This window comes from Elephas maximus, chromosome 3 (genome assembly GCF_024166365.1).
Source record: "Elephas maximus indicus isolate mEleMax1 chromosome 3, mEleMax1 primary haplotype, whole genome shotgun sequence".
NCBI classification, from domain to species: Eukaryota; Metazoa; Chordata; class Mammalia; order Proboscidea; family Elephantidae; genus Elephas; species Elephas maximus.
In genome coordinates, this window is record NC_064821.1 from 58,918,775 (window position 1) to 58,940,019 (window position 21,245).

A 21,245-nucleotide genomic window follows, 5' to 3' on the forward strand; every position below is an offset into this window, starting at 1 on the left:
ATGGGCTGGCCACATCCAGATTTCACGATGCAACCCCCTTGCCCTTGTCTGTGTGTTTAGACCAGCTGTTTTCACTGCAGCTGATGAAACGTGTCCCAGAGTCTGCCTGTGGACACGGGACAGGTATTCTGCGGAGATGCCTTCCAGTACACACAGGTGCAACCATCCCCTGAGCAAACATACCAATCAGCTTAGGCACGTGTGACTTTAATGCCAGTTGCACTTAGAAGTGCACATCTGGACTGTGGCTGCAGGGCTTTATGGCCTCTCTTTACAAAGCTTTTATTTTTTTACTTAAACAGAAATAATGCAGACCTCTCCCTGCAGCACTTCACTAGAAACAATGGTGTCACTGGAGAGGCCGCTAAGCCAGTTCGAAAAAGCTTCCCGGAGGCCGAAGCGGGGGATGTGACCAACTTTTCCACACTCAGACACCCATGTCACCATCTCCTGCCCCTATGAACTGCCTAGCCCATCTCATGAGATGTGAAGACATTCTGGAGTTTAAGGCCATCACCACTTTTGAGAACCCATCTCATCTGTGTCAGGTGCTTCGCATATATTATGGCCAATCCTTTTTATGGTTAAGGACATAGAAACCTAGAGAGATAAAGGAATGTGCCCAAGTCACAGAGCTAAGAAGTGGGGGAGGTGGGGCCAGATCCCAGTCTGGGTGACCCACTTTCTGTCTCTATGCCAGGCTGCCTGCCCTCCTTGAGACATCGCAGCCATGGTGGGAGGTACTGCATGTAGTGTGGCAAGATGGTTCTCAGGGGCCGCTGGTTCAGCATGAAGCCATACCACTGTACATCACGCTGCCTCAGGGTAGAGGGAAAAGCCAAAGTAGGAAGGAGGGGTCCCCTGAGGGGCCAGGAATCCAGGGCATGCCAGTGGGTGTCCTAAATTGGGAATTCTGGAAAAGAGGGTCCTCTGGCTCAATAAGGCAGCCAGGGGGCCACTGCAGGAGCCTTTGCAAGACCACACATCTTTGATAGTTTACAAAGCAGCTTTCTAGAAAGAGGGATCTGCCAGGAGCCTTGGAAGCACCTCATCTGGTGGAACACAAAGTCCCTGGCAGGACGAAGGAGCTTGACCACTGGAGAGAGATGGTACCCACTTCCTGCAGGCTGTCTTCTCCCCAGCACATGGAACCATGCAAACCAAAGCGTGATCGTGTGCCATATGGTTACAGGAACCCAAGAATTCTGGAGGAATCAGAGTCCCTGATGCTGACGGGGGCTGGGGGTAGGAGTCATGTTGGTAAACCAACCTATTTTCCGCTCACTCCTGTTTTCCATTTAACTTTTCTTTTAGCAAACGAAAATCAGCATATGCCAAGCCACCCAGACCCTGGATGGCGGCCCTGGGATGCAAGATGAAGGGAGCCTGCAGTGATGCTCCCCGTCACCAGCCCCCCCGGTGGGGGACAGCAGCAGACCTGTCTGGACCCCCTCTTTCAGGGCTCTAGAAGCTGTAGCAGAGATCCCTGCTTAAGGGCAGCAGTGGGAAGAGATCTGAAAGTCACTGCAAGGGAGGGAAGCAGACTCAACTCCCTGCAAAGGCTGAGAGGGCTTTTCCTGACCCCTCTCCTCATTCAATTAAAACAAACGACTGAGGTGAACTTAGGTTTCTCCATTAACTGCTTCCAGCACTTTCACAGGAGCCCAAGACTGTGGCAAGTCAGAGTTCCACAGCAGGCAGGGTGGGTCCTCAGAGGCTCCTGTATGCATGACTAAAGATATAAGTAATGTATGTTAAAACCCAAATGCTAACTATACTGCTGACAAGCTGGAAGCCAGAGACTACTCCCTGGAGCACAAGAAATACAGCGAGTGGTGCTTGTCACAGGTGCCTCTGGAGATCTTGAAACCTGGGAAGAGGTCCTACCTCTGGGTGTGGGAAAAAAGAATATGGGCCTGTCTGAAGAGGCAGAAGGTGAGGATGCAAGTGCCAAACAAATGATCCCTCCCAGTCTCATCCGGCCCCAGAACATTCCTGAACATTACTTCATGATTAATCGCTCAGTGCTTTCACCCACCTCCCAGTGGGGCTGTGACTCCAGGAGCCGAAGGTAACTTGGCCTGCCTCTTCTTGAGACAGAAAGCACTGGGTAAACTTAAACAACAGCTCTCAAGCGACCAGGCTAAGAGAAGAAGCTCCAGACTCTTAACCAATAGGTCAGGCTCATTCCACTCCTGGCCTTTCCAATCTAGCCTCCAAATTGCTTATAGAGGAATTTCTGGGAATTTCTTAAATTGTATGTCAGAGCCTGTTGTACCCCGGAAATGCTCCCAATGCACTTGGAACATCCACAGCCTGGGTCTGACCAATGGCTTGGCATCTCTCCCCTGCCGCTTGCCCACGCCTGTGACTTCATTCACTATGACAATCCTGGAGCCAGCCAAGTTCTTCCCCACCTTGGGACTCTGACATGCAGTTCCGACTACTCAGAGCACTGTCTCTACCACCCTCCCTGCCAGGTTACGTGGCTGTGGGGGGTTCTCTAAGACAACCCTCAGGTTCAATGACTCAGTAGGAGGACTCACAGGGCTCACTATAGAGTTGCACTTACGAATGTGATTTATTACAGTGAAAGGATACAAAGCAAATCAGGAAAGGGAGAAGGTGCAAAGGGTGCAGTCTGGAGGAAACCAGGTGCAAGCTTCCAAGAGTCCTCTCCCAACAGTCACACAGGATGTACTTAGTTCCTCCAGCACTGAGCTGTGAGAGCTTCCCTGTCTCCAGGGAAGCTCACTGGAGACTCAGAGTCCTGGGTTTTCATCAGGGGCTGGTCATATAAGCTCTCTTGGCCTAGAACATACCAAAATTCCGGACTCCCAGGAGGAAAGCATGTGTTCAGCCTAAACCATATTATTAGCACGAAAAGTTTAGGCAGAGTGAACCACTGTTACCAGTTAGGGTGGTGGGAATCCTCAGGAAATCCAAGTTCCCAGATGCCAGCCAAGGGTCAGCCTTGCAAACAGACCTCTCTAAGGAGAGCGGTCCCTCTATGTTAACTCTTTTCTGCACAATGGCCTACCCACTACAATTAACCCTGGAAGCCTTTCCTAGCCACCCTTACCTAAATCATTCTCCCTCTGCTTTTCTCTATCTCAGTACCCAGTTTCTGCTTCTTCACAGCACTGACACAGTACTTGCACATACCTGCAAATGTTATATTCACTTTTTCCTATGTGCACTTCCCTTAACCACCCACCCCTCATTAAAGCATGAAGCCTGTGAGGGCAGGGGCTGGGTCTGACTAGTACACCATGTAGCCCAGTAAATACCTGTTGAATGATGGTGAGTCACCAGAGATGGGAACTACCAGTGTCTTTATCTGTCCTCACTGCATCCTGAAGAAGTAAACTGAGTAGGAATCACTGATTCCATTCTAGAGACTGAGATTTGCTTGCAGTCTCACTGTGGGCTGTGACCAGAACCCACAGCCAGAACTCTAATGTGGCTGCTAACACCACACGCCTTGCTAGTTCACCAAGCCCACCACCAAAACAACCCCATATCCACCCTCATAAACTCACAGAATATAAGAAGTCCATACAGATAATGGCTACAAAATTAAAATAACCCTGTTACACTAATAGCTTGGAGAAACAGTGGACATGCTGTGTGAGTCAGATTCACCTCACTGAATCCCCCCAGTCCCTATGAGGCAATAGGGCTGGTACTTTATTCAAAGGTAAGAAAGCAGAGGCTCAGAAAGGTTGCCTTACTTGCCCAAAGTCATTCAGTGAGTAAGGGCAGTATAAAGAATCAATCCCAAGTCTCTCTCAAAACCAAGGCCCTCCTCATTCTGCAGCCCAGACACAATGTGGGTTAGTGACTTCTTCTGGAAGGTATCTGTGCCTCCTGCTTGGGAGCCTCCCCTCCACCCCATCCCCCCAATATCAGTCCCTGGTTTCCTATACCTCTGCTACTTCTATTTCATCAGAAAATCTTCCCCTGCCATCTGTAATTCCCCAAAACACTAATAATACTGAAATTCTTGGGCTCAGTGGTCAAGTCCAGAGTAACAGGTAGCTCTGTGGAGCCCAGGGCCCAGGACGATGCCTGTTGGGAAGGCAGCTGGGGACATGTAGAATAGGGCCCAGGAAACCAAGGCAACATACTTTTCGTCACACACAAATATGCATGTCCTGATCTTTGCAGGCCAGCACTGCTTAAATGTCATGTGAACAGAGGCATAAAGAGTGGAAGGAAGGAGTGGAAGCAACCACACTTCTGAAATGGCCCCAGAAAAAGGAGAGAAGGTAGGAAGCTCGTGGAGGGTAGGGTGGGAAGGCCTGCCTACCAAGCACTTCGGCCACTCATGGAAAGACCAGTGGACTTCCAGGACTGCCACAGCGATGCCAACCTTGTTTCACTCTGTAAACTTCTTCCAGAATTAGAAAATCTAATTAAAGCTTTTGAAGATTATCTCAGACCTGAAGCAAGGAAGAACACAAAATGCCTTCCCGCCCTGCTCCTCCACCTCCCCCCAGCCTCTGGCCTTCATTAAGCTTTGATTTCAATCAATTGCACACCCACTAAAATTAACTTATAAGGCCAATAAATCGCAACCACATGTTTGAAGGTATTATCTGCTCCCAGCCAAAAAGCCAAGGATCGCAGAACACGGGGCAAGATGTCTGGTGCAGATGGGAGCAATCATCTTTGGAAGAAAGCAATGCCAGCCCCTTTGGTTAGAACATCTGGTCTCGGGCAGAGCCTGGGCTGACAGGCAACAGCGAGACCCAACGTGAAGCCTGGAGCAGGAACGTTTCCCGTCTTCTCCGGCAACCTGAAAAATCAAAGTGCTGATCTTGGGGTTCATTCAGCCAACTAGTGGCTCATACCACAAGTAAGATGTTTCCCTGGCAACTGCCTGTGCTTACCCTATGTCGGAGGCTCTGTTTCTAAGTCTCTCCAGAAAAGATGGATCCCTTAGGTCAAGTGATGAGGTTTTGTGACTGATGAGCTATACTAGGCTTCGGCTTAAAAAAGCAAAGAGTCAACCCTGCCAAAAAAGAATGTTAAGTGATCCCATGCACCAGCCACCCAAGAGTTTGCCCTTTCAGCTACCTTTCCCCACCCTCCCAGGTGTTAAGTTCTAATGACATTCCCTGGCCTGAGCCTGGACAATGAATTAGAGGTAGAAAACCACCTTGAAGGCCTGGTAGAGAAGACTGAAGAGCAGCCTGGATATTGTGGACCAGGGTGGGAGGGCTTGGGGAAGAGAAGTGATGAAATTCAAAGCTTTAGATAATAACCTCACCCAGCCCCAGCACTCCAGCAAAATGTGTCTGTCATCTCCTAAGCATTTCCAGGAAACTGACTATTTTGATCCCAAAACAAGGCGGTTTGGGTAGTCTTATCAGCACCTGCTTGACAGTAATTCTCTTGGAGGAAAACTACTACCGTGATCCTTCTCTGCCATTAACTTTTGACAGAAAAGAAGGTAAGCCGTAAGTGTGGGAGGGGGCTGGAGGAGGAGGGAGAGTAAGAAGAGATCTAACAGCGAGACAATGAGGAGTAAGGGTAAACAAAGAATGAATGGACCTCAAAGGGAATCGTACAGGACACAACTCATCTCCCTGGGCCACGACTCACCTTTTGTCCACGTTGGGGACTGAGTCGCGTTCCCAATTGCTGTAACTTTTAATCCAAAACTGAGAGATGCCGTGCACAAGACAAGGGGAGAAGAGGACGTCACGCCCCTACAGGAGTTACAACCCAGAAAGGCCTGCTAGTGAACTCATCCTCTGGCCCCAGCTCCATCACTCTGACCATTCCAGTTCCATGTGCTGATGATGTGTTCCAATTTCCTGCAAAGTCAAAGCCTTTACAGACCTGGGATCAAAGCCCAGAGCCCAAGGACAGAATCCAAGTCTTCCCTTCAGGATACTAATGAAGATTTTCTCTCTCATGGTAGCAGAGAGAAGACCCTGGGGAGACATAAGCACTGCCTCTGGAAAGGAATGGTGTCTGCCTTAGGATGCCTGGCATAGCTTATGCTTCAGTTCTAAGTCTCTGCACACTCACTAACGTCTCTTTCACTGAGGTGTCCTTTCACTCATCTTTCTAAGATCATCAAGGAGTAAGAATAAGCACTACAACAAGCAAAGGAGGAAGGGGAACCAAGAGACTTTGCTTATTACCATGCACACAGGCACCGCAGTGGATGCAGGGGCTGTGTCTGCCTATTTGAATGACAACACACATTCATCCCCACAGTCTTTATGCATAAGCCAACGGCAGGGGGAGGAGGGCAGCCAGAAAGGGCACTGTCGTGATTAGCTGCTTTTGAGTCGGCCCATGACTCATATCAGCTCCATGCATAATAAACAAAACGCTGCCTGGTCCTGTGTCATCTCTATGACCACCTGTGGATTGAACCGTTGTGATCCACAGGGTCTGCACTGGCTGAGTGTTGGGAGTAGACACCCAGGCCTTTCTTCCTGGTCCTTCTTAGTCTAGAAGCTCCACTGAAACCTGTTTAGCATCAGAGCAACACTGAAGTCTCCACTGGCAGACGGGTGGCTGTGCATGAAATATGCTGGTTGGAAACTGAACCTGCCTTTCTTGCATGGAAGGCAAGAATTCTACCACTGAGCCACCACTGCCCCCACTAGAGGCCTCTTTCTTCCTGATTTCTGTCAAATCTCCAGCACTTCAGAAGATAACAAAAAGATAAATGTTGGCGTGAACGAAGTTCAATGTGGCCCTCCCAGTATGAAGTGAGGATCCTTCCCACTCCCAGTCGTCCATCAAATAAGAACGAAGCCCACTGCAAGTCCACTACAGCACAGCCTTCACAAGAGGATGCTGAGCCCCGATGAAGCCGAACTCAGGAGTGAGTGGTCATCAAGGGGCTGGAGCACAAGTCAAACATGGTCCTCATCGGTGATTCATCAGGATCTAAGAACTCAGAAACATCTGGGATCATCAGGAACCAAAGACAGGGTCAATACAGCTGATGAGTCTGCTGTTCAAATTCCTCAAGCCCCCACAGGGGGTTGTACTTTGGAGTGGGCTGAAAACAGCAGCCTTATCTATCAAGTCTTGTCCTGCTCTCAAAATGAGAGTTTTTTCCATTGCTCTTCTTTCTGGAAAGGGACGTCTGCTTGGGGGCTCTGGGCATCTCTCCTCACACCTGAGATGCAGGCCGTCTTCCAGCACCTCATGCAGAGGCTTGGTGTGACTGAAGCCAGCAGATGGGAGGCAGTGCTGGGTGGAATGTCTCCTCTCACTAAGCGACCTTTGCCTGAGCCCATCTGCCTACATGAAAGGAAGGCAAACACTGACAGGTAGAAGAATCCACAGAAGATCTCTGTAGCTTCATCCAGTGGGGGTGAAACAAATGAGTCTTTCTACAGGAAGGCATCTATGTGGGGTTACAGCAGGAATGAAGGATAAAGAGAAAGGCATGTCCTACTGCCCCCTCCACCCTATGAAAACCCAGTACAACTACCGGTCAGTGCTACTCAAGGCAGAGACAAGGACTCCTATCTCCCGGCTGACTCCCCTCTGCTCCAGACCACAGGGAAGAGCTCATGTCTAGGCCCCTTCACAGTCACTGAAGTGGCCACCAACAGCCTCACAAGGCACTGTGAGAATGGGAACTTCTGGAGGTGAGCAATGTACCAAGTTGTTTAAAAAAAAAAAAAAGATGTGCTTTCATGATTTTTAGAACAGAAATGGGCTGGCTCACCATGTGTGGTCCAGCTGGGAAAATGTTTCTCACATCTCTTCTCAGAAGCGAGTGATCCTCAGTACATTCTGATAACTCTGGGTGGTTTAAAACTTATGGCTCCAGTGCCCCAAATGACAGATCTAGCCACCACCCCCCCTTCAGTGGCCTGAGGTTCCTGTCACATGGGAAGAATCTGGTCTTCCTGTACCCTTCATACGCAGAGGGATGAAGGAACTTCCCTGCCCTGCCCGCCTCTGTGGGCACCACCTAGAGACCCCACACTCTCTCCTGTCCTCCTCTCCCCTCTGAAGTTGCACCCTGCTGCTGCTGGGGAGAACAGCACCTTCCATGCCTGGGATTCCACCATAACAATCGCTCACAGAACTCAGGGTCTAGGGTTGTCCTGCTCGATTCCCCACTTGGGGGCTTGGATCCTTACCCGTTAAGACCTGTGACAGGAACTCACCCTATCAACCCTCTCTCAATTCCCCCCAGCAGGTCAATTTACCTTCAGAGAAAAGTACAGGCAAACTTAAAAGCATACGGCAATACAGGTCATTAAGACCTAAAAGCCACCTTAAGAATGTACATTAACCCAGATGGTGTGGTACCTGAGTCTTTTCAGGGGGCAGTGTAAAGGGTTACATGAGGGTTTGAATCCCAGCTCTTGCTGTTTTCTAGCTATGTTAATGTGGTGCAATAAATCACATCTGGCCTTTCTGGCCACGGTCTTGTGGCTCCCACTCAGGTGACTGGATGGAGCTGTGCAAATAATTGTGGCCCAGAGAGTGGACTGGCCAATTTAACCTTAAAAGAGAGCCAATGCCAGAGCAGAGAGGAGAGCCCATCACCACCAAAGACAGAAATATCTGCAGCAGAGACCCGTAGGAGACAGCACAGTGGGCTTCCCAGACCACGGGGCAAGAAAGCTGAATGCCTGTGGAAAGAGACTGAGGGCCAGGGAGAAATCCAAGCCTGACCCATGAATTTTGGACTTGACTGCCTCCACAACCGCATGAACCATTTCCTTTATATGGTTCGTGAGTTCTGAGATGTTGTAGCGAATTAGGGAACCCAAAGACAGGAGGGAGAGTACTGGGGTGTGAGGGAGTAGTTGATGTTAGAGATGATGGATTGGTTCAGCAGCCTGGAAAAGTTAGACATTTGGGACATCTTTAACCTTACCACATAGGAACCAGCTTTGTGCTGATCCTTATAAAAGATACTATTCATTTAGTTAACCATTTTAGTTTCATTATCTGTTAAATGAGTAATCCCCACTTATTCTATAGGATTACTGTAAGGATTAATGATTATCTGGAGGAGTGTTTAATGATAATACCAGAAGCCCTCATGGTGCAATGGCTAAGGACTTGGCTGTTAACCAAACGGTCGGCTATTCGAAGCCACCAGCCGCTCTGTGGGAGAAGCATGTGGCAGTCTGCTTCTGTAAAGATTATGGCCTTAGAAACCCTATGGGACAGTTCTAGTCTGTCCTATAAGGTGGTTATGAGTCAGAATCGACTCAACAGCAACAGGTTGGTTTTGGTTAATGATAACGCGGAAATGCTCACGATAACAGGCTGATCAAGACCCAAAGAAGGCACAAGCTTAAGGCTATCCATATGTCGTTACACATGTGTTCAAGTGAGATGGAAAGAAGAGGAAAGGAGAAAGAAGAAGTCAGAGACAAAATTATGCTCTTCCTCAGGTCTGGCCCTAAATGGCTGCATAAGGCAACATGTCTGAATCAGTTTATTAAGACAGCAACAACCCAAACATTTAAGTCTATAAAAAAAAAATCAGAACCCCCCCTCCCTGAATCTAATCATGTAGCCAATTAACAAAAATACTGAATGCAGTCTCCAAAGAGAAGGGGGCCAGGCAGGCCCCCTCTGGCTTACAAGAGGACAAAATAGGCCGGCTCTCCTGGAGAGTGGAAATCTAGCTAATATTCTCAAAGGGGAACTTCATGTCCACCTTCAAGTTTAGCTGAAAGATCAGCTGTATTCCTGGTGTACTGAGATGGCCCACAGGGAATGTAATCAAGGTACACTTATAAAAGGGACCAAATACACCTGAATCCAGCTTTCAAATCCACCTTCCCATTTCAAAGAATCTGAAGATATACACTTGCCCGTGGATGGAGGTGCCTGCAGCCTTCCACAGGTCCCACCTGCTAGACCAGGCATGGTGGTTCCTTCCTGATACCAGACCTCAGCTCTGCTGTCTTCTCCTTGAGAGGCTGTCCACGACCATTCTACTTAAAGCAGCAAGTCACTCCGTGTCATGCACCCACTGTAGCACTCACTTGAGCATTTATCTACTGTCTTTCCACAATGGGAGCACCATGGGGTAAGGGACTTTGTCTGGCATGTACACGGCTGCACCCTCAGAGCTTAAGAGGTGAGCCCTCAAATGTCTGTCAAGAAAATGAATACATTTTAGACTCTAGAGTTGAATAACGGTGATTTTATATCCCAGCTCCACCACTTGCTGGCTCTGAATATGTTAACTTGTTTCCGAAAGGGGATAATCCTATCTCATGGGGTTGCTGGAAAGATTAAATGAGATAAAGACCATGAAGCCATTAACACAGTGGTCAGTCATTGGTTGGTAACTATATTATTAACATGGTTACTTTATTATCTATATTATTACTGTGATATGAAATGGACTCCATTTGGGAATATTGTTTAATAGCTGGATTGGCTTTTTGCCCACATGGTCAAGTAAAAGGAGATAGTAAAAAATAACTGCAAATAAACTACAATACAGCAAATGAGTCAATTTCTCAGCTTCATTAGAGAAGGAGCTGTTTTACAATGAGAGAAAGTTCTAGGTATAAGAACCCTTTAAACAATGAAACTTATTCTAATCATGAAAACCAGTAATTTGGGGAAGTTTCAAGTCAAACATGGATCCAAATCTTAGCTCTTCACCTCTACATCCTGGGGCCTTGTGCAAGTCACTTAACTAACCTCTTGGAGCCCCAGTTTCCTCATCTGCAAAAAGAGGAAAAAAACTATCTTCCCCCAAAGGTTCTTGAAAGGATTAAAGATAACATGTGTAACTGGGAACGGATAGTGGGGATTGGTGCACAAAATAGTGAAAATAATTAATGTCACTGAACTGTACAAGTAAAAACAATTAAAATGGCAAATATTTAGTTATACTTATTTCACCACGATAAAAATTAAAATATCAGTACATGATAGATTCTGAAAATAAAAACATTTTTATTATCATTATAAACTTTAAGTTTTGCACTAGGCTGTGCTGTACAGTGATATACAGGGGCTACCAGAATGTTTAAGGCCATTCATCCACCATTTCCTTAGAGTTGTGCTTTTGTGTTGGTTCATTTGCTTGTTTGTCATATTGAGAAGTATCACTTTTCCTCAGGGAAACAGAGAATTTCCTTATTACATGTGTTACATCCGGTCTCCTATGAAAGAAAACCATTCGTTCTGCAAAGTGGAGACCTGAAATTGTCACACTAAGTCTAACAGCAACTTTTTTTTTTTTTTTTAAATTTTTATTGTGCTTTAAGTGAAAGTTTACAAATCAAGTCAGTCTCTCACATAAAAACTTACATACACCTTGCTACTTACTCCCAATTGCTCTCCCCCTAATGAGACAGCCTGCTCCCTCTCTCCACTCTCTCTTTTCGCGTCCATTTTGCCAGCTTCTAACCCCCTCTACCCTCTCATCCCCGCTCCAGGCAGGAGATGCCAGCATAGTCTCAAGTGTCCACCTGATCCAAGAAGCTCACTCCTCACCAGCATCCCTCTCCATCCCATTGTTCAGTCCAATCCATGTCTGAAGAGTTGGCTTTGAGAATAGTTCCTGTCCTGGGGCAATAGTTCCAGACCACCGGGGTCCCTCTAGTCACAGTCAGACCATTAAGTCTAATCTTTTTACGAGAATTTGGGGTCTGCATCCCACTGCTCTCCTGCTCCCTCAGGGGCTCTCTGTTGTGTTCCCTGTCAGGGCAGTCATAGCAATGACTTTTGAAAACTGTTTCAGCTGCTCAGGCACTTTGTTTCTCTTATTTCCGTTCTCATGCCTAGATCAGGGGTGGACACAGTCCAGCCCTAGGGCAAATCCTGCCCACCTCAAGACTCATGAGCTAAAAGTGGTTTTTAAAGGAGTGTCAAAAAAAATATACATGGCCTCCAAAGCCTAAAATGCTTACTTTCTGACGTTTTACAAAAAAGTGCAGACCCGTCCTAGATGACTGAAGACATCTGGGAATTAGCATTGTGATAGTTTACGGTTTTGCTATATTTTCAGGATAGGACATAATTTAAAATGAGATTCTGTTGAGTCAAAATAAAAATATGTCATTAGTGGTTACTGGAGTGGGTGGGAAATGGAGGGAAGGGGAGCTCATCGCTTCTGTCAAAGGTGAAGGACAAGATTTGGAAACAGACAATGGTGCTGGCTACACAACAGGATGAACACAATTAATGTTACTGAACTGCACGTGTGAAGAATGCTGAAATGGCAACTGTTTCATGTATATAAACACACACACACATTTACTGTAAAAAACAAAACAAAACAAACAAAAACTTGAGAGGATAACCTTCTCTGGGGCCTTTCCTTGGCACAACTGATCGATTAGGTGCCCATTCTTTCCATTTTGGTGGTGGGTGGCAAGATTGGATGGGAGCAGAAAGGATGGGCAGGCATCTAAATGGACTCAGCAAAAACACTTCCTGAAGGCAGGGGCTGAGGCTCAGAACAACTCAGGACTCAGCTATTATTAGTTCAGAGAGAGGCTACCAAGGTCCCACTGAGCAAGGACCTTGAATAGTCTTGCCTGGGCACCTAGTCTGCAACAAGGACTCCCGAGCTCCAGGTCAGAACTGACCTGGGGCATGTGGCCCAGTGAAAAACAGAGAGGCATGCAGTCACAGAGAGACCTGAGTATGATTCTGGGACTCTGCTTCTTGCTTTGGACAAGTACCTTAATCTTCCTGAGCCTTAATTTCTTCATCTGAAATATGGGAACTAAAATAGCTACCATGCGTGTAAGGATTTGAGGCAATGCATGTAAAACACAGGCACCATGTCCAGCACACAGCAGGTGTCACCCCAGTGGTACCCACCATTATTGTGAATCATGACACGCAGTAACACACAATTGGGTCTGTGTGTGGTAGCGTTCTATCACTGAGTCATCTCATTACTGACCCAGTTATCATCAAACGAGTGCCCAGCATTCTGCTATTGGTAGGTCAGAATTTCAGTTAGTTAGGGGAGCCTGGTAAAAGGTTTGAGGGAGAATGCTTGGCCTAGTCACTCTTACTAATGATTTTATTCCTCACGATTGAAAGCTAAAGGGCAGAACGGATTAAGTAACTCACAGGTCTCGATACTGGTCAAAGGCATTGTTGGCTTCCACCTCCAGCTTTCTCAGCCGAGCCGATGGCATGGCCCCATCTTCCAAAGGAGGGTCGTACTTGTTACTCCATGGTGACCTAGAGGAAGGAAGGAGACGGAGATAACATGAATTATTCCAGGGAGACATGGCTGCAAACAATGAGTCCCGGTCCCAGCTGTCTGAAATTTCAGAAGCAATGTCACAACCTACAGCTAAAGATTTTTCCAGGACCTGGCAACAAACAAGGCTTTCTTGAAGTCTGTGGAACAAGGGTTTCTGAGCAAGCAGATCTGGGTATAAACCTCAGGCTCCACCTCTTATAGCTGTGTACTTTGAGCAAGTGGCTTGCCCTCTCGAACCTCATTTCCCTCATATGTAAAATGAGGCTACTATTTGCTATCCATAGGGTTGTAGTGAGGAGCAAAGGAAAAAAGTGTATCAAGTGCCTAGAACAGAGCTTGGCATATAGTAAATGGTCAACAAATGTTAACCCTTTCACTTTTTCTATTTTTCTTTTGTTTTCACGGTGTATCGATAAACAGATGCCCCACTCTCCACTTCGACCTGGCGGCTGCTCTAGACAAGCTTTTATTCCAAAGACCTTCTAACACATAACTACTAAGTAGAGAGCTGTCAGTTACTGGTAGCAGGCAAGAGACTCAGCTCCACCAGGAAACACTGATTACATTAGAAAACCTGAGCGGTCAAGTTCCCCACATGACAGAAGGGCAGCTTTTCCAACATCCAAGGGCTGTGCACACATATAAAGGCTGCTAAGTAATGAGAACCAGCCTCTCTTTTTCCAGTCCAAAGACTTACTGCATTTTTAAAAATATATTTTGCCACATCAGGAAAGCATTTAATCACAGAGAAAGAACTGGCAAGGAGGTTTTAAGGGAAAGATCTACTCGTTAATTCTTGCAGGTGGGGTTCAGAGGGCTGGGTGTTCAGAGAAAGAAATGGAATTAAAAAAGGTGCGACAGAATAAAAAGGAGGAGGAGAAGACAATATGGAATTTGGAAAAAGTCCTTTACACTCTTGGGCATAAAAATCTCAATGTTTCCATTGTAAGAAACCCAAATTGCCTTTCCCATCTCCCCTGCTGACAGAAAACTTCACATCATTGAGGACATAAAAGAGACTGCAGATTTTAGACTGACATTAAAGAGAGAGAGAGCACTTTAATTCAGGTATAATCACCATCTCCTGAACCCCAACTTTAATGAATTCTCTGCACAAACATCTTTCTTCTTGGTAAGTGATGTTCCACCAGCAGCTAAGTCAGCAAATCATGGCAAGTATGAACCAGATAAGCAGGGTGACCTCCTTTCAGCATGCAGACACAGAGGTTCCAGCTTTCTTGGCTGCTGGGCCACATGGGGTAATTAGGGGAAGGAGTCTCTGTGCTCAATGTTACAACAGGGTCTTTGGGCAGCAGTTCCCTCTGCCCGCCCCAAAGCATCAGAGACCTTTGGAAGCCATTACTTCCAAGCCAACCATTCCTACCACTTACCACTACAGTGTTGGTAGAGGCTTTGCAAGAATGAAATCAAACACTCCCTTCTGCCCCTTTGCCAGCAGACAACTCTTGCGGTCACACTGGACTGTGTACACAGCATAGGAGAGTCTGTGAACAGCCTGAGACCGCATCTGGCTTGGAAATGGTGTGAAGCCAACACTGGACACCCTCACCTTCTCAGAGAGAGGCCTCTCCCTTCCTGAGCATGGGCTGGCATGTCACCTCTTGTTCCTGTGACTTGTTTTGTTCTCCTCTCTAAAACAGTGTCGTCCAAAATGGTAGCGATTAGCTTCACAAGGCTATTGAGTACTTGACATGTGGCTAGCTGAGGGACTGAATTTTTAAATTTTAATTAAGATAATCAAGTCTAGAACTGAAATGCCAAGAGGGAACAGTCCTTTTCTGTCTTGTTTTTCACTGTTTGCCCAGCAACTAGCATGCAACTACGTGCTCAAAAATATTTTAAAAAATGAATGAAAAAATATCGGATGAATGGGTTCATGCATTCCCCTCTTCCCCCAAACAGAAGTAAACACTCCCTCCTCCCCTCTGTCGGATTCTTCCTTCTGTAATGTCCTTAGTGTTCCCTTATCCTAGACTGCAAGTCCCTAGAGAGAAGAGAACCTGTGCAGTTTGCCTTCCGCCCCTATTACCTAGCAGAGAGTTGGTGCTCAGTAAATGCTTGTTGACAGATTGTACCCTTACAGCACAGGATGGAGAAGAAAGGGCCTGTAGGATTTCTCCTGGTGGCCCTCAAAACCAGGAAAGATGGAGTTCTTTTCTGGTTTTTCTGTTGAGTGGCACCTAAGCATTAAAAAAAATCTAACAAAACAACAACAAAACCCTTCAAAGGTCTCCCGCCAGATCTGAGACAAAGGCGCAGCTGAAGGGTTCTGTGAACACCGTTATTAACCAACAAGGCTTGGTGCTGCCATAGCCAGGGGGAATAGAAAAGAAGAACTCTAATTCCCTTTCTTCTCCTTCCATGCTCCCTCTGAGACTCCTCAGCACACTCAAAGGTCTGACCTTGGTTTCCACGGTTAAACAACCATCGCCTTCCTGTGAGCCTGGAAGAACTGCCCCAACTGGCTTTCATTAAAAGGTGACCCGATTAGACACAAGAGTCCATCTCTCTTGCAGACTGGGGGCCTGGAATTTTCAAGATGCCTGTAACTCACATTTCTCCTGGCTCACAGACAACAGCATTTCAAGCTGTTAGTCCTGGAGCCGGGGTAATTGTAGCTGGGGGAAAAATCATAACATTACTCAGAATATTCTTAGTAGAAGGGGCACTCAGAACACATTTAAGAGCTTAAATTGAGGCCGTTTGAAAAAAGACAGATGGACAGGAACGCTTAGATTTCAAAAGTCAGGCCTTTCATTTCCCTTAGAGAATGCTTTTTGTTTCAGCTAACAGGTTTCAAACAGTGCTGCTGGCAACGGCTGCACCATAAGGATCTTATTTAAGCAAACGATCAAACGCAGTTAGGATGGAAATGTGTGGAGAAAATCAGAAGACCTTGAAGTTCTACATCAAGAGGGGGGAAAGGAAAGAAAAGCTCTCTGCCTTGACGTCCCTGGCCCTGCTTTCAGCTGAGATCCCCCAGACCCCTCTGCTGCACCTCAGGAATGTGAGCAGGAGCTGCACGGCAACCTGGCAGGGCTACAGGTACCAGGTCCCTGGGGGAAGCCTGGCCTTGGCATGATGTGGAAACGATCCTATCCTTCCACAGGCTCCTAAACAATAGCTGCTTTACAGGTAGAAAACTAATGGTGATTAAGCAAGACTCTGCTCAAGGATCACCTCTTCTAGAAAGCCTTCCCTATACCCATACCTGGCGAGGGCGCTCCTTCCGGGATCCTCCTGGGATAACGCAATCACTGGGCTGCTGGGTGCTTACCACCTTCGCTGGCCTTCTCTCTTGATGAGCCACTCCACCCACTTCTCAGGAGGCTCTCAAGAAGGACTGTGGTCTCACCTGCCTCGGCCCCAAGACTGGCACAGAACAAGACTTTCAAAGTTGAACTTCACTTTGAATTAATCTCTGGCTTTCACAGTTCCCTTTGCCTGTTTCCTCATCTTTCTGTTCTGGATGTTTTCACAAAGCAGCAGAGTCTCCTCTATTCAGGATGATTTGGGTACATTCCTCCTGGAGATCAAGGAAACTGACCTGGCCTTGTCATGCCTACCTCCTAGGCCAATATTCACTTGGTAAATAAGAAAGAAGCAAACAGAGTCAACCACTCAATAAGTTTACTGAACAACTTATGTGCCAGGCACTGCTAGATGTAGGTATTACGCCAGTGGAAAAGAGGAGGCAAAAACCCTTATGCTTGTGGAGCTTAGAGGTGTACGCTTAAGGGGTGGGAGACAGACAAAAAATAAACAGCAAAATATCTAGTATTTCAAGAAGTAGTAAGTGTTATGGAGAAAAAAATGAGGAAACAGGTGGTGGTTGGTGGCTACTATCTTAAATAGGTGGGGTCAGAGAAGGTGGTGACATTTGAGCAGAGATCTGAAGGAGGTGAGGAAGCAAGCCATGTGGGTGACTGAGGGAGAGATCTGGGCAGAAAGAACAGCAGGCAAAGGCCCTGGTACAGGAGCTTGCCTGGCACATTTAAGATCAAGGAGGACAGAGCTGGCATGAAATGGGCAAGGGGGAGGGTGGTAGATGAGGTCAGGCGACAGAGACGGGTGATCTGTACAGCCTTGGAAGGTACCCTAAGAATGCTGGCTTTTTCTCTGAGTGAGACAAGAAGCCTTGGAGCATTCCAGGCAGGAGAGGGACATGCTGTGACATGTGCTGGCTGCTGAACGACAGTGGCCAAATGACTACCCCCTTCAACATCGTTCCCAGCGGTGCACAAGAGCCAAGGCCATGGTACAATTGGCCCAGAGGCAGTTTTTAAAATCAGATTTCTGTCCGTTCAGCCAGGAGCCAGGCTGGCCCCGGAGCTCTGGCTTCTGCCCAGTAAACAAACAACACCTTCCAGAGCAACAATCTTCTATGAGTGTAACAATTAGCTGGGCGTTTGTTAAAATACAAGTTCCTGGACTCTGCCCTTGGATTCTATTTCTGAAGGTCTGGGGTGACGTCCCAGAATCATCTGCACGCTCTTATTTTAATGTAGATTCCTGGGTCCCACCCTATTAAATAAAAATCTTCAGAATAGGCCCCAGGATCTGTATTTCCAAAAACCCAAAGGTGACTGTGGTAACACAGGTCCATTTGAGAGTGACTATCACAGGGCTAACACTAACTGCAACTCACTCTCAACTTTTCATAATCTTAGGTACTGAGGTGAAAAGAAAAGAGAGTGGTCCTAATGTCTGTGGGTCCTACTGGCAAAAATCTGTGAGACCCACTATAACTGGGGAGCGCCTCATTGGCAGGTCTTGGGCCCAAGTCAGCACAAGGACCACTTCAAAACCCCACACCCACGGTGAGGAGACCAGAAGGGCGCCCTAGCTGCAGTGGAGAGGCAGCCATGCCACCATCTTTCTGCAGAAGAATGTAAGTGGATGAAGGAAGGGACATGCAAAACCTATCACACCTGGGCTAAAACCAACCCAAAGGCTCCAAGTCATGCAGTAAATACATATAGCACGGTGCTGAACAAACGTTCTTGAACTGAGTCACCCCATCGATTTAAAACAGCAGCCACCAACTCTTACCCTTCTCCTGGTTTATTTTTCTCTGTAACACTTAATACTATTTGAAATACTAGCTATTTTGCTGTTTAAAACAAACAAACAAGTTCTTCATGATCCAGGTGCAGAAACAATGATACAGAGCAGTTTTTCAACGCTGGCATTACTGAGGTTTTATGGCACTAAGGAGAGAACGCCTTGCTGTGGGGGACTGTCCCATGCACTGTAGGATGGCTAGCATTACTGAGGTTTTGTGGCACTGAGGAGAGAACGCCTTGCTGTGGGGGACTGTCCCATGAACTGTAGGATATTTGTTAAGCAGGATCCTTGGTCTCTACCCAATGGATGCCAGTAGCACCCCGTTCCCAGCTCTGACAACCAAAAATGTCTCCAGATATCACCAAATGTCCCTGAGGGGGCCCTTGGGGGGTGGGGGCCACAAACTGCTCCCAGTTAAGAACCACTATTGTAGAAGAAAGCACTGAGCCAAGAGTAAAGAGGTCTGAGTTGTAGTTCTGGTTTTGATCACTTGTTTAAAAAAATCAGTTGCCACTGAGTCAATTCTGACTCCTGGCAACCCCATGTGTGTCAGAGCAGAACTGTGCTTCACAGGATTTTCAAAAGCTGATTTTTCGGAAATAAATTGCCAGGCCTTTCCCCTGAGACTGCCTCTGGGTGGATCTTAACCACCAACCTTTCCGTTAGCAGCTGTGTGTGTTAACCATTTGCATCATTTTGGCAGTCATTTTCATCCCTGCAGCTTTCCTTGCCTGTCATATGGGGGAGATGAGTTCAATGGGTGGTCCAGAGCCCTTCAGGAGCTACCCTGGGTGAAGAGGCAGCATTCTGGAAGCCTTTCCTCCAATTCTGTTTGCATTTATGGGTTACAATTGAGCTTTCACAAGAACTTTGAAAAACGAGCTCTGCAGGTTCACAAAAGGGGACGCACTGTGGAAACCAAGAACTAGATCTTCTCTAAAGTCTCATTTAGTTCTCGTATTAGGGTTTAAAAATTCAATACTGATTAATCCTACCACTGAGCTCCTTCCCTCCTGTGCTGCAAGCCTGCTAAGTGCTAGGCTTTGTGTGTGGTTCTTGAGTGAGCCCGGCTGGCTAGTCAAGGCTTTGATTTTCTTTATGGTCACAAGGTTAAAAAAAAAAAATCCTTGGCCTCAAATGGCATGAGCTTTGAGTCCCAGGCAGCTGGGTGTGGCGAGCATGAAGTGTCCACTGGCGACCAGAATGCACCTAGGAGATGAAGCCATAACCAGAATGTTTGGAACACACCCAAAACACGTTACATAGGCAACATTTTTCTAATATTTTTAATGAAATTTTTCATACAGTTGAAAATTTTTCCAGTCAACACCTATATACCCACCACCTACATTTTTACCATTAACATTTTACTAAACTTTATCACACACTGCACTAAGAGATTTAAGAAATGCAAACAATTTCACAAAATTAGGAACAGGCTATAATAGCCTTAACGCTTAGTTGAACTGTTTCTGGTCTGGATCGTCAGCAGAGACAGTCATCACAGATGCCCCACAGCCCCACACGTCCTTGCTCCCACAGTCATCTGCCATAAGGATCAGCTGTGCACACCTTCCATGTTCCGGGTAAATGCTAAGTCAAGACAATTTCTAAGGAGGCCCTGAAGCACCTGCAGGGAACTCACTCCTGCTCCAAGTGCAGGGCTCTCCTTTCTTTTGCCCAGGGCTTTGTGCTTGAGAACACCTGACCAGCAGAAGTCACAGAGGAAACACAGGCGTGCACCAGGAGGCTCCCACCTGAACCATCAGGACAGAAGGCCGCAGATGTCCTAGCATCATCTCACCTGGAGGCCGACCTGCTGGGACAACTCTTCTCTTGAAGCTGAATTCTTAACCCAAATAATAATGTTTGGGTGCACAGGGAAGGGCCTCCCAGTTACTCTTTCTAGTCCATGTCCTCCTCCACCTCTAAACATCTTTCCCTTTTTCTTTTGTCTGAGCCTTGGGCCTGGCAAGTGATACCCAAGGAACGTTGATGAGGGAAGGAAAGGAATAATGATCTAAGATGTTCCAACAGCTGCTTTATTCCCACTTTCTTCCCTTCATCAACAGACCTTTGAATTCAGGCATAAAGGCTGTTCTAGGTAGATGGAGAAGGCACAAGAAGACACAGGAGAGCAGGGTCACAGTCCAGAGCACAATACATCTCCTCTGAACTCTTAATTTCTACAAAACAGATTATCTGCTCAGGTCAGGAAAACAGGAGGAGAAAAGATACCATGTAGGGAGAGATGAGGGCCTGAAAAGTGCCAGAATCAAGGGAATCAGCACAATGCACTATGCTGCTGACAATGTTGAGCATTTCTGATCAATCATCAGTCACCATTTGCTGAGCACTTACTATGCACCCAGACACATGCTATATACTTTGCATTCCTTACTTCATTCAATGTGATGATCCTATAAAAAACTAGGCATACTAGCTTTTTATAGAAGAGAAAGGGGAGGCTCTTGAAAGTGAAAAATGTGCCCCAGGTCTCACAGCTGGGAGAAGCAGAGCCAACTTTAAACTCCAGTCTAACTCCAAAGCCTTCACTGTTTTCATTTGCTCTTTTGCTCAAACATATATTGAATGTCTACTATATGTCAGGCATGACAACATCCTAGAATAGTCAAATAAATAAAAATATAGGCAGAAGCTACCGGCCTGTGATAGTTTCTCGGCACACACCCCTGGTGACCAGCCTGACAAGCTCTGGGGCTAGGGGAGGGAAAGCCCTCTACCCCACAGCAGTCTAGCGGTCTCTGTCAAGCCAGAGGATCCTCCGGGGACTGCAAGTCCAAGGACTCTCTGGGAGCAGCACCTGTCTCACCATGGAACTCATCAGAACCTGCAGGGGAAAGAGAGCAGAGAGACGATGGCCCTAAGGACCACAGCTCAGTGGCAGGAGGAGCTGACATAGGAGATAAGCAGCTGCCATCCAGCCAGG

General features: G+C 46.9%; 1 protein-coding gene across 1 annotated transcript in view; it reads right to left on the reverse strand.

Moving 5' to 3' along the window:
- CAPZB (capping actin protein of muscle Z-line subunit beta) overlaps positions 1-21,245 on the reverse strand; it is a 168,759-nt gene that overhangs the window by 27,409 nt on the left and 120,105 nt on the right. Inside the window, exon 4 of the mRNA XM_049878117.1 lies at positions 13,069-13,182. Within this exon, the coding sequence (XP_049734074.1) occupies positions 13,069-13,182 (114 nt within the window). The remainder of the gene's footprint in view (positions 1-13,068; positions 13,183-21,245) is intronic.